Here is an 11,408-nt window from a genome sequence, read left to right on the forward strand (position 1 = left end):
TACTGAACTATTTTTCGTGCATCACTTTTGGAGAAACCAATTAATTTCTGGCTAGTCTATAACTTGAGTATTAAATCGAGGGCTAGGATATGACCACGTAGTTTAATTTCAACCTTAGCGTACATGTTAAGCCACCAATGGAGATAAAAAAAGTAATAATAATAAAAGCCGCCAATGGATATAATAATACATGGAAATAATGAACAAATTAAGGGCCATAATCATGTGTATTGGAGTGTTAAGCCACCAATTTAAATAAGAAAAAGCCCTTAATTATGTGTATTGGAGTGTGAAGCCACCAATGGAGATAAAAAATAAAAAATAAAAGCCGCTAATGGATATAATAAAGCATATTTGGAATCAATAAATAAAAGCACTTAATCATGTGTATTGGAGTGTTAATTAAGCCACCAATGGAGATTAAAAAAAAACAAAATGAAAGCCGCCAATGGAGGTAATAACACATGGAAATAATGAACAAAAGCCCTTAAGCATGTGTATAGAGTGTGTTAAGCCACCAATGGAGATTATAAAAAACAAAATAGAAGCCGTAAATGGAAACTATTAACACATGATAAAGTACTCCCTTCGTCTCATTTTAATTGTTCCCTTCAATTTTACACACAGTTTAAGAAATTACATTATTCCCCTTCAATTTGACATTTATGCTTTCATTTATAGAGGACAATGAATTCACTCCATTAGCTTTTCATTTTAAGGGTAAATAAGGGTAAGACGAAAAAAATGGATGAAATTTAATTGAAATGGGCATGCATTTTGGGATATTCCAAAAAGGAATAGAGGACAATTAAAATGGGAAGGAGGGAGTATATATTGTCTACTAACATAAATTCCATAATTGTCTCTAAAAACTATATATATGAATTTTCGATTCGTCCGTCCTACCCTACACATTGCAATTATAAGATAGAAGACGCTTTTTGCCGTCTATTGGAGCCGTTAACTAGGGTCGCAAGATTAATAAGATAAGAGGAAAAAAATAAAAAGCTACATGGATTATGTAAATAAATTGTTACAATTTAACATACTAATTAATCCGACTCTTATCACATTAATTAGTTGTCATCAATGAGAACCCTATAAATACCCAAAATTTGGGCAATTATATTCATTCATGAGTAGAAAAATTAACTATAATGACTACAACTTTTATTAGCATTCTTCTTTCTCTTCTTCTTTTTAATTTCTTCTTTACCTCATTCAGTAAGCGCCTCTTTCTTTCATCGACAACTACCATTTCACCCACTCAAAAAGCAGAAATGCTCAAAACATCACCCGACTTTTTTTCTAAGGATAATGGTAGCATTGTCAAGGATAACTCTTTAGTTCATGATGTTCCAAGATTAGTTGAGAAGAAATTAGATTTTCCTCTTCTTTTTACTCTTGACCCTTCTGTTGAGGATCTTGGTCATTATGCTGGTTATTACTCACTTCCACATACGATGGGCGCAAGGTAATTGAATGACCATATATATATATATTATTTTTTTTTTTATTCTTGTTTCTCAAATAAATGTCAAATGTGTTTGTTCTTCAATTGTGACAAGTAATATAAATTTGCTGGGTTAAGTAAATTTTTTGATCAATGAAAGATACTAAAGATTTCATTTTAGTCACTTAAAGATAAAACGTTCCAAGTCAGTTACCAAAAAATTTTTTTTGCTACAATTTAGCCATTCGGGTAGATAATGGGGGTTATGGGCAGTCAAACCTGTTGAGGCGTCACATTGACCATTAAATCCAACTCTTTTTTGCTTATGTAGCTTGCCAAGTTGGAAATGAAAATGAAAAATAAATATATATTATCCAAATGGCAAAATAGGTTCACCATATCTACATATCAAAACTGACCCGACTATGCAAGAGGAGATGCCAACACCTTTATCTACTCTTGTTAAATCCAAAAATCCAAATATGGTTATTGTTAAATCTGGAGCTTCATTGGAGATCTTGGTGGTGTCCTCGTAGATATGGAGCTTCATTGGGTCATAGGAGTCGAGAAAAGTGAGTGTGGTGTCCTTGGAGATTTGGGGGGTGTTTGGCTGCAAGATCGGACATGGCGTCGTGGTGGTTACTGGTTATGGAGAGGGAGCGGCGGCGTTGGTGGGAGAGGGGCAGGAGGAGAATGAATAAAAGAAGTTGAAGGTGAGCTCTGACTGTTGCTTAGGAGTTAGGATTAATGGGAAGAAAGATAAACTCTGAGTGCAGAGGCGGTGGCTGCAGCCTGCAGAGGTAGGTGGTGGGTGATGTGGTGAATTTAGGGTTTTTTTTAGATGGAGGAGAAGATGAGGTGGAGTTTTGAATTATTTATTAAATGTAATTTTTCTAAAAGAATTACACATAATCACATTTTTTTAGAAGAAATTAATTTTTTGAATTTTAGATGCCACATGGTTCTTTGACTGTCCGAAAAGGGTTAAAACCTATCCAAGTGATGAAAGGGTAGCAAAAAAAAATCTTTCGGTGACCAACTTGAAACGTTTGATCTTTGGATGACCAAAATGAAATTTTGAGTATCTTTCAGCTACCAAAAATCTACTTAACCCTAAATTTGCTACTTCATCACTTGTTGATTTTGTAGGATGTTCTACTATTTCTTTGAATCACGAAATAGCGAGGGTGACCCAGTTGTGATATGGTTAAGCGGAGGACCTGGATCCAGTTGTGCCATTGCATTATTTTACGAAAATGGTCCTTTTCATATCAAAGACGACCTTTCTCTAAAATGGAATGATTATGGTTGGGATAAGGTACTATTTGTATGCATCTTTTGATATTGTCTCACTGTGTTATGAACTGACTTAGTAAACTTTGACACAGTTCTTGTTTTTACCAACATCATTATGCATTGTTGAATTCATGTTGATTAGACTATAGTGTTAAGATAAAATGTCACAAATTGAAAAGTTGAGTTAAATCAAATTGTTTTATAAGTTAAGATCTAACATCTCTCAATGGTAAATGGCCATTTAAAGAACAAAACTATGAGGGCCTAAGTGTCAAAACAAACAATACATCTACAAGTTGTTTGGGTCAAAATTTTCTTGCATGGTATTGGAGCATGACCAAACTACGATATCGGATTCACTTACCTCCCTTGTCTGGGTCACTTGTTGGACCTTTCGGATATCCTTCTGGATAGACCATCCACAAGGTGAAGGGTACCACAAGAACCCTAACCCGTATAGTGTATTTATTGGCCTCATATAACTAAGCCCACAAGTTGATGGCTTAAGTCCTAAAGCAGACAACACCTTTACAAGTTGTTTAGGCAGAATTTTCTTACATAGTCTTTTTTGTAAACATATCAATTTTTTGTTTTGCAGACATCAAATATTATTTATGTTGACCAGCCTACAGGAACAGGTTTTAGCTACACAATTGATGATCATAATGATATACGTCATAATCTAATTGATGTCACTAATGATCTGTATAACTTCTTACAGGTTTATTCCTTTTCTAAACCCATTCCCTAATGCTTGAGTTAAAGTTTATACTTGATGTTGTATATTTTTTTTTCTGCAATGCTAGGAATTTTTTATGGCACATCCTCAGTTTGTTCAAAATGATTTCTTTATAACTGGACAATCTTATGCTGGACATTATGCTCCAGCTCTAGCTTCTCGAATCTGCCAAGGAAATAAAGAAAGACAAGGAATTCATATAAATCTTAAGGTATTTTCTTTTCTTAATCTACAACTTGGAATGTCATTGTTTTAGTTAGTTTCGTTAACTCAATATTTTTACAGGGACTTGCTATTGGTAATGGAATGACAAATCTTAAAATTCAATACAAAGAATTACCGGGTTATGCTTTGCAAGAAAGTCTAATTGAAGAATCAAATTACTCACGTATAATGAAATTGGTTCCACAATGTGAATCATCTATAGAAGATTGCGGTGAGTGGTATTTTTTTTCCTTATAATTAACAATATTTTTCTTTATTTTAAAATATCGTTAGATCGTGTTATATTGTATACAATTTGTGGAAGGATTTTTATGATTTACTGAAACAATTAAGAGTTGCCAAATCTCAAAATGTACTTGATCTATTTTGGTTTCTCCTCAGTCGCGGGTAACGAAAGTGCTTGTATTACGGCGCATAAAGACTGTGATCTGATAATTAAAGAGATCCTTGACGTTGTCGGGTGGGATATAAATGTAAGTAATAATGATTGTATATGTATATTTTAGAAAATCACATGTCGCTAACTTTAATGTCTTTTTGATATACAGTACTATGATATTAGAAAGAAGAGTAAGGGTGCTCTAAACTATGACTTCTCGAACGTTGAGAAATTTTTGAATAATCAATCAGTAAAGGATGCTCTACGTGTTTGGAACAAACCATTTATCTTATGTAACAAAGCGATATATGACGCATTGATTGGAGATTTGGCGAAGAATTATGATGTTGGAATTCCTACTCTACTATTGGATGGAATCAAGGTGCTTATCTACGCCGGAGATCAGGATCTAATATGCAACTGGGTTGGTATGCCTCGTGCATATTTCAATAAAAAAAAAATTATATATATATATATATATATAGTATTTATGAGTGTACTCTTGCACCACATGTATATTCTTAGGGTGTTTTTGTTTGAATAGGAAATCTCAAGTGGGTGTCTGAAATGAAATGGTATGGAAAAGAAGAATTTGAAAAAGTTTCAAATGTTTCATTCGTTGTTGATGATGTAGACGCAGGACTTCTGAGAAACTATGGACCTCTCACTTTTATCAAGGTTTGTCATTTTGTATCTGAATATGGAAATGTCTTAATCTAGTATTCAATCCAAGTTAACTCAATAACTCTTTTTATATTACAGGTTTATAAAGCTGGTCACATGGTTCCAATGGATAGACCAAAAGTGGCTTTCCAAATGATATGGAATTGGATGATGGGAAACCTAACTCGTTGATAGGCTTTATCAAGTTTTTTCTGGGAGCATGTGGCAACTTTTTTTTAGAATCTTCATCGGAACTTGGAAAGGAATAATTTAGTGTACATGATTGGGCTGAATTCACAACTTTGGAACTACAATGTAATAGTGTGATTAAAATCCAAACTTTTGAATGGAATCTGTTAGGCTTTTTGTGTGGAATATGGTAATTTTCGGGGTCGTATCCCAGGAACCGATAACCCGGTTAAAATACACACTAAAATTAAATAAATGAGTAACAATGGGCTTCTTCATGGTTTTATGACTTTGTTTCTTTGTGTTTTTCTATGTTTTCACGATGTGGGACATGCAGCCTTTGCAAATATATCAGTCTCAAACCTTCATTTGCTCCCTCTTTATTTTATTGTTAAAATACATAACAAGGTAATTGCAACACAAACTGCTGCCTGCAAAGAAAAGGAGAGAGGGACGACGGAGATAAGGGAATTCAAGGAACTACAAAAGAGAAAAAGATTTCCACTTTGACGGACCAAGGTAATTGCAAGCAACATTGAATATGCACTATAGCAACGTTAATACTCTCCTGCTACTGCAACTCTGCATAAGTGAAATAATTTATGTGTCTTGGATTTGCAGGTTAGAGCATGAAGATCAAGATAGTAGAAGATAAGAAAGGAGACAGAGAGAGAAGGAGATTAAGCATTATTCTCAGTATCAGAGTTTTCAAGACTTACTAATCCTGAAAACGGAAATCAAGCCACAGTAAAAGTAGTAATATCAATTCAAAAATCTTAGTAAATATGAGATCGAAACTCAAGTCAAATAAATGACAACTATTATATATAACACAGATGCATATATAGTTACTACACCAGGCCTTCTCTTTCATCTTCACTACGTACGCAATGTGAAACGCTAATACGATTGCCTCCTCATTCTACCTGCATCTGCATGCAATAGTAGAATCATGTTAATTAATATATGCAGCCATTAATCCAATTTCCATGGCAGTTAAAGGGAATATAATATATTATTCGAGTGTCACCATGTATGACTGTAATTGAAAGTGGCATAGTTAATTTAGAAGACAATAAAAGAAAGAAAGCGAACCTCATATCTTTTGTTACGATATACTCTAATATCCTACAACAACTTTTTCTTGATCTTTTTGAGCATGGTCAAGACATCGCTCATGTTTATCCGATCTTCTGGTGAATCTTCTGTGCAAGCCAAAGCCAATTCCATAAGAGAGGACATACAAGTCAATTTAGCATCAAAGTGTTTGTCTTCTCTCTTCAGCAAATTGGCATCCACCACTCCAATTAGCGCATGTGCTAATGACTCTTTCACCCAAAGTTTCAAATTCAGTTCTCCAACAAACATTTCATCAGTAGGTTTCTTTCTTGTGAAGGTTTCCATCGGTAGGATACCAAAATCATAGACATCGCATCTTGTAGAAACAATGTCCTCCGATCCATACTCTAAAAATATTCAAATTGGTAGTCATCAAAAGATTATACCACAATACTCTATAAAATAAGGAATGAATCAAGTCACATAAAATTAAATGCACTAAGAATAAATGATGAAACTTGTTGAATATTGTCACCTAGAGCCATGTATCCAATGGTTGCCAATGTCATTGTTTGTCTCATAACTTTTCCTTCACCCAAGAGTTTGGCAATGCCAAAGTCACCAACACGTGCAACCATATCTTCATCCAGGAGGATGTTGCTAGGTTTTAGATCACAATGAACAACTGGTGTTGAATAGCCTTAGTGTAGATATTCCAATGTAGAGGCAACATCTTCCATTATGTTTAGCCTTTGGACTACATCCAAGAAATAGTTGTGAGAATACAATCATTTTTGTAGGCTTCCATTAGGATGAGCTCCAATACCAAGCCTTTGAAATCCATGTTGTTTGTGCAACTGCTAATAATCTTCACAAGATTACGATGTCGAACGTTGCGCATCACTTCACACTCGGCTTCAAAATTTCTAAAAGCTCCCACTAATTGCAAATTGAAGACCTTTATCGCAATTTTCTTTCCATCCAAAAGTATTCCCTTCTATACATAACCAAAACTTCCACTCCCAAGCAAGTTGTCTTCACTAAATCCTTTTGTTGCCTGTTCAAGTTCCAGATAGGAAATTCTTCTCCACGTTGCAAGAGGTATTAGATTATCTTGTGTTGCCAAATTTGGTTTACTTGTTTGGCATCTTAAAAGAATAACTATAACAAGCACCACCAATATTGCAAATGCAAATATTGGAGGCAAAATGTATTTCAATAAAACTAGTTTGGATCTTTCTGTTCTAGTATCTTTGCATGGTGGGAGTTGAAATCGGGGTAGGCCACAAAGCCCATTGTTGGACACAAATGATTGAGTTGAGAAGTTTGCAAACGGTCCAGACTTTGGAATTTCTCCTTGTAACTTGTTGAAAGAGACATTAAAATACTTCAGATATGAAAGTTTCTCCAATGACTTCAGAATCACTCCTGAGAGGTTATTATTAGAGAGATCCAAACTCTCCAAACTTACCAAACCATCAAATGATTCTGAAATAGTACCTTCAAAAGTATTTTTTGCAAGCAAGAGTTGCTTTAGATCTTTTAGTCCCGGCCCCAATGCCATTGGGAATATTTCCTGACAGTTGATTTCTCGACAAATCAACTTCGATGAGTACCTTTAAACTTCCAATTTCTGAAGAAAGGGAGCCACTCAAAGAGTTTGAATTTAGGTAAATCCCCAAGATATAAGTAAGGCTCCATAAGGTTGTTGGAATAGCGGAATTGAGCCTATTTGAGCTCAAATTGAGATATCTCAAACTTGATAGATTGCCAATACATGCAGGTATTGATCCATTTAACATATTGTCATCAAATGCCAAAGTGTAAGACTTCTGTAATTGACAAAGTTCTGTCGGAATCTTTCCTTGTAATTTATTTTTAGACAAAAGCAACTCCTGGAGCTTCTGTGATCTACCGATTGCAGGTGGAACTAGTCCAGTTAGTTCATTATCTTCAAGGCTTATAAATATTACGTTGCTTAAGTTACCAATTTCCGTGGGAATGCTCCCTTTAAGTTATCAATGTATTAGATTAATGATTTCAAGTGCCGAAGAGAAATTGCCAATAGAACTAGGAAGAGTACCATTCAATGGATTGTATGCTAACTGAAGAAGTCTTAAATTCCAGCAATTCGTCAAGGAAGAGAGAAACGTCAATTCTTGGGAAGATGATTCACCAGCCAAGTCATTGGATCCAAGGCTAAGCCACTCAAGGGATCTCAAGTTGCCGAGATTGGTGGGAATAATTCCAGTGAAGGAGTTTTCTCCAAAGTCTATCAAGCTGAGTTTGAAAGCATTGGAGATGGAGCCTGGGATTGGGCCGCTAAGTTGATTATTCGATAGATAAATTTCCTCAAGATTTGAAAGAGTATGACCTATGCTTGATGGAAGATTTCCTGTAAGTTGGTTTTCCGATAGTGAGAGGGCTTTTAGTGTTGAAATGTTGAAAATACTAGATGGAATGTTGTTGGTGAGGTTGTTTGACACCAATACTAGTGCCTCCATGTTTTGCAGGTGCCCAACTTCCGAGGGGATTTTACCTGTCAAAGAAGTGAATCGTTACTTCTCTGTTCTTCCAAAAAAATTTGACACATGATTCTTGAAAAAGTCAAACTTATAAACGTAAGTAACTTTTCACAAGGTAGATCATTCCTTTTCTGTCAACTTTAGGAAAAAAAACTTTTTACTCTATTAACATGTATATATAGAGCAAGGATGTATTAAAACTGTTAGAAATATATAGAACTTGATAAAATAAAAAAAGAAAGTACGTGGTTACCTTTCAACTAATTGTCATGGAGATCTAAGTCCTCGAGCATAGTACAATTTTCAATACTTTTAGGTATCCCTCCTGTAAGCTTATTTTCACCAAGATAAATCCCCTGAAGTAGAGGAAGATGGTAGCATATATCCACTGGAAGACTCCCAACTAAGTTATTTCCATGCAATTTGATAATTTTTAGAGAAGAGATGTTGAAGATCGAAAACGGAATTGGACCTCCGACTCCCATTTTCATCATGACGAGTATCTCCAATTCAACAAGATTACCCAGTTCTTGCGGAATGTGATCACCTTTAATTTTTATGAACATGAATGTAGTTGGTATTATTTTTTGGAAGAGTGGGGCTATTGCTCATGCTAATTTATTTTAAATAAAAATAAATATGCTTTGAGATGACCAAGTCAGTAGTCATACCTGTTAAATTGTTGGAACTTAGATATAAGTCCTTAAGCTTAGTCAAGCTCCCGATACACCTAGGTATGGTTCCAACAAACGTGTTATTTACAAATGATAATGTCTCAACCTTTTGAAGACATTTGCACATAACATTTGGTAAAGAGCCTGAAAGCCTGTTGTATTCAACAGATAGTTGTTTCAAGCTGGGAAGCTGGCCTCCCTCAAATGGGACGCTCCCTTCAATAAGGTTATCTCCTAAATCCATAATCTCCAGCTTTGACATGTTGAACAAGGAATGAGGGATGATACCAGAGAAGCTATTATGATAAACAGTAATTCGCTTAAGTCGGGGCAGCTTTCCCAACTCCTTTGGTAGAGGGCCATGAAAATTGTTGAATGAGATGTTTAGAGAAATTAGGAATGAGAGATTTTCGAGGTGTGGAGATATGATTCCTTGGAGTCTCATGTTCGAAAGATTCAAGGCAGTGACCCTTCCATGGCGCGCACTGCAAGAGACACCAACCCATTGACACATTGGGGTGGAGGTCGACCAATTTTGTGCTATGATGTCAGAATTGTTCTATGAGCTTTGAAATCAAGAAGAGCATATTGATCAGTGATGATGTTAGTCACAACCTTAGATGTACTAACCACCATGAACTGAACCAACACCAGTGAAACCAAATGGAAAATAGTACTCTCCATGAATGAAAATTATATATATCAACCACAATATGTATGTGTAGATAAGCTGAGATGATAACTGTGTGTGTGTATATATATATAAAAGAATAGCAAGGTCAAGCCGGCCAAGCACAATAGTGGCTCCAATATTTGCAGTGGTAGACACATCCGCGTGGTACTCACTAAATAAACGCAATCAAACACGTTATTGAAATAAAACGTAAGAAGCCATAACAACAAAGTGTACAAAACTACAAAAATATTTTTGTGTCAAATTTGATTTCAATGGGCTAAATATTGATATTTATTTATTTTTAATATATATTCGATTTAATTACATTATTAGTTCTAGTAAAAGTTTAAAACCATTTCATATCACTATTATATTACAAATGGAAAATATATATATATATATATATGTAGTAACCGGATTTCGTCCGATCCGAAAAAGAAAAAAATAGGAAAAGAACACAAAAAATGCAAAAGCTCATTTCTTTGACCTATAAGCACATAGATATTCCTAATCCCTTTCTTGGATCCTTAAATACTCAAATCTTGACCCAATAAGATCAAATCTTAGAAAATATCTAAAAATAAGAGAATTGTTTTAATCTTTTTATTGTTTTTGCTAGAAGAATGGAAAAGTAAAAAATAAGAAAGAAAAAGCCAAGAATAAAAAGAAGGAGACAAAGAGAGAAATGTGGCACAAATTGGGGAAAGAATAAAAAGAAAGAGACAAAGAGAGAAATGTGGCACAAATTAGGGAAAGAAAAAGAATAAAAAGAAAGAGACAAAGAGAGAAATGTGGCACAAATTGGGGAAAGAAAAAGAATAAAAAGAAGGAGACAAAGAGAGAAATGTGGCACAAATTGGGGAAAGAAAAAGAATAAGAAGAGGGGAGAAGAGACTTTGGGGAGGGGAGAAAAAACAAAAAAAGAAGAGAGGAAGAGAGGAGGCGTGAGAGAGAGGAAGAAAGGAGGAGACTTTGGTTTTTTGGTGAAGCAAAAACAAAAAAGAAGAGAAAGAAGAAAGGAGGAGATTTGGAGAAGCAACCGAGCAAAAGAAGAGAAGAAGTTTGGTTTTCTTTGTCTCCTTGAGAAGGTAATGACTCAAATTCCTTGATTCAAATTTGGTTTTATTCTATGTGTTTGTTCGGACTCGTTGCCAATATGTTTACGTCATTGTTCAAACCTTTTGCTCATAGATCTGGTTCATGATGTGGGTTTTTGTTTTGTTCGATATTGATGATGATTGACTAAGGTTATTCCTTGTTTTTACCCTGCTAGTTGTAATAGATTTGCTGGTTTTTGTGCCGGATTTGGTCTTGTAATTTTCAAGTTCTATATAGAATGATAATCGGTGGTATTGGTACGGGATTTGGACTTGGTTTTGCAATACTGGATTTGGATTTGACTCATTCATAATCAGTCAATATGGCATGCTAATATACTGAATATATTTGTTGTTTGTTTGAGTATATTTTGATGTCCGGTTTGAGTATAATTGATGTTTTGTATATATGTTTTTTTGTTCAAAACCCGGC

At 34.8% G+C, this 11,408-nt stretch overlaps 2 protein-coding genes and 1 pseudogene across 2 annotated transcripts; 1 reads left to right on the top strand and 2 right to left on the bottom strand.

Moving 5' to 3' along the window:
• Positions 1–1,280: 1,280 nt before the first annotated feature.
• Positions 1,281–4,947, top strand: LOC120014100 (serine carboxypeptidase-like). The gene is made up of 9 exons (XM_038866023.1): positions 1,281–1,474; positions 2,603–2,771; positions 3,348–3,470; positions 3,556–3,699; positions 3,774–3,924; positions 4,095–4,186; positions 4,262–4,520; positions 4,637–4,770; positions 4,855–4,947. Exons 1-9 carry the CDS (start codon positions 1,281–1,283, stop codon positions 4,945–4,947), a joined length of 1,359 nt encoding a protein of 452 aa, XP_038721951.1.
• A 1,125-nt stretch (positions 4,948–6,072) lies between these two features.
• LOC120014101 lies at positions 6,073–7,567 on the bottom strand (annotated as a pseudogene).
• Positions 7,568–8,021: 454 nt separating this feature from the next.
• On the bottom strand, positions 8,022–9,716 carry LOC120014102 (LRR receptor-like serine/threonine-protein kinase FLS2). The gene is made up of 3 exons (XM_038866024.1): positions 9,200–9,716; positions 8,839–9,075; positions 8,022–8,542 (listed from the first exon to the last, which is right to left on the bottom strand). The coding sequence occupies exons 1-3, from the start codon at positions 9,714–9,716 to the stop codon at positions 8,022–8,024; spliced, it is 1,275 nt and encodes a 424-aa protein (XP_038721952.1).
• Between the last annotated feature and the right edge of the window lie 1,692 nt (positions 9,717–11,408).

This window comes from Tripterygium wilfordii, chromosome 14, assembly GCF_013401445.1.
Source record: "Tripterygium wilfordii isolate XIE 37 chromosome 14, ASM1340144v1, whole genome shotgun sequence".
Taxonomy (NCBI): Eukaryota; Viridiplantae; Streptophyta; class Magnoliopsida; order Celastrales; family Celastraceae; genus Tripterygium; species Tripterygium wilfordii.

Coding starts and splice junctions, on each gene's coding strand:
- LOC120014100 (XM_038866023.1), top strand. CDS start 1,281: ATGCTCAAAACATCACCCGACTTTTTTTCTAAGGATAATGGTAGCATT. Junction 3,471..3,555: donor ATCTGTATAACTTCTTACAG/GTTTATTCCTTT, acceptor CTGCAATGCTAG/GAATTTTTTATGGCACATCC. Junction 4,771..4,854: donor GACCTCTCACTTTTATCAAG/GTTTGTCATTTT, acceptor TTTATATTACAG/GTTTATAAAGCTGGTCACAT.
- LOC120014102 (XM_038866024.1), bottom strand. CDS start 9,716: ATGTGTCAATGGGTTGGTGTCTCTTGCAGTGCGCGCCATGGAAGGGTC. Junction 9,076..9,199: donor AAGTTCCAACAATTTAACAG/GTATGACTACTG, acceptor TAAAAATTAAAG/GTGATCACATTCCGCAAGAA. Junction 8,543..8,838: donor TACAGGAGGGATACCTAAAA/GTATTGAAAATT, acceptor CTTCTTTGACAG/GTAAAATCCCCTCGGAAGTT.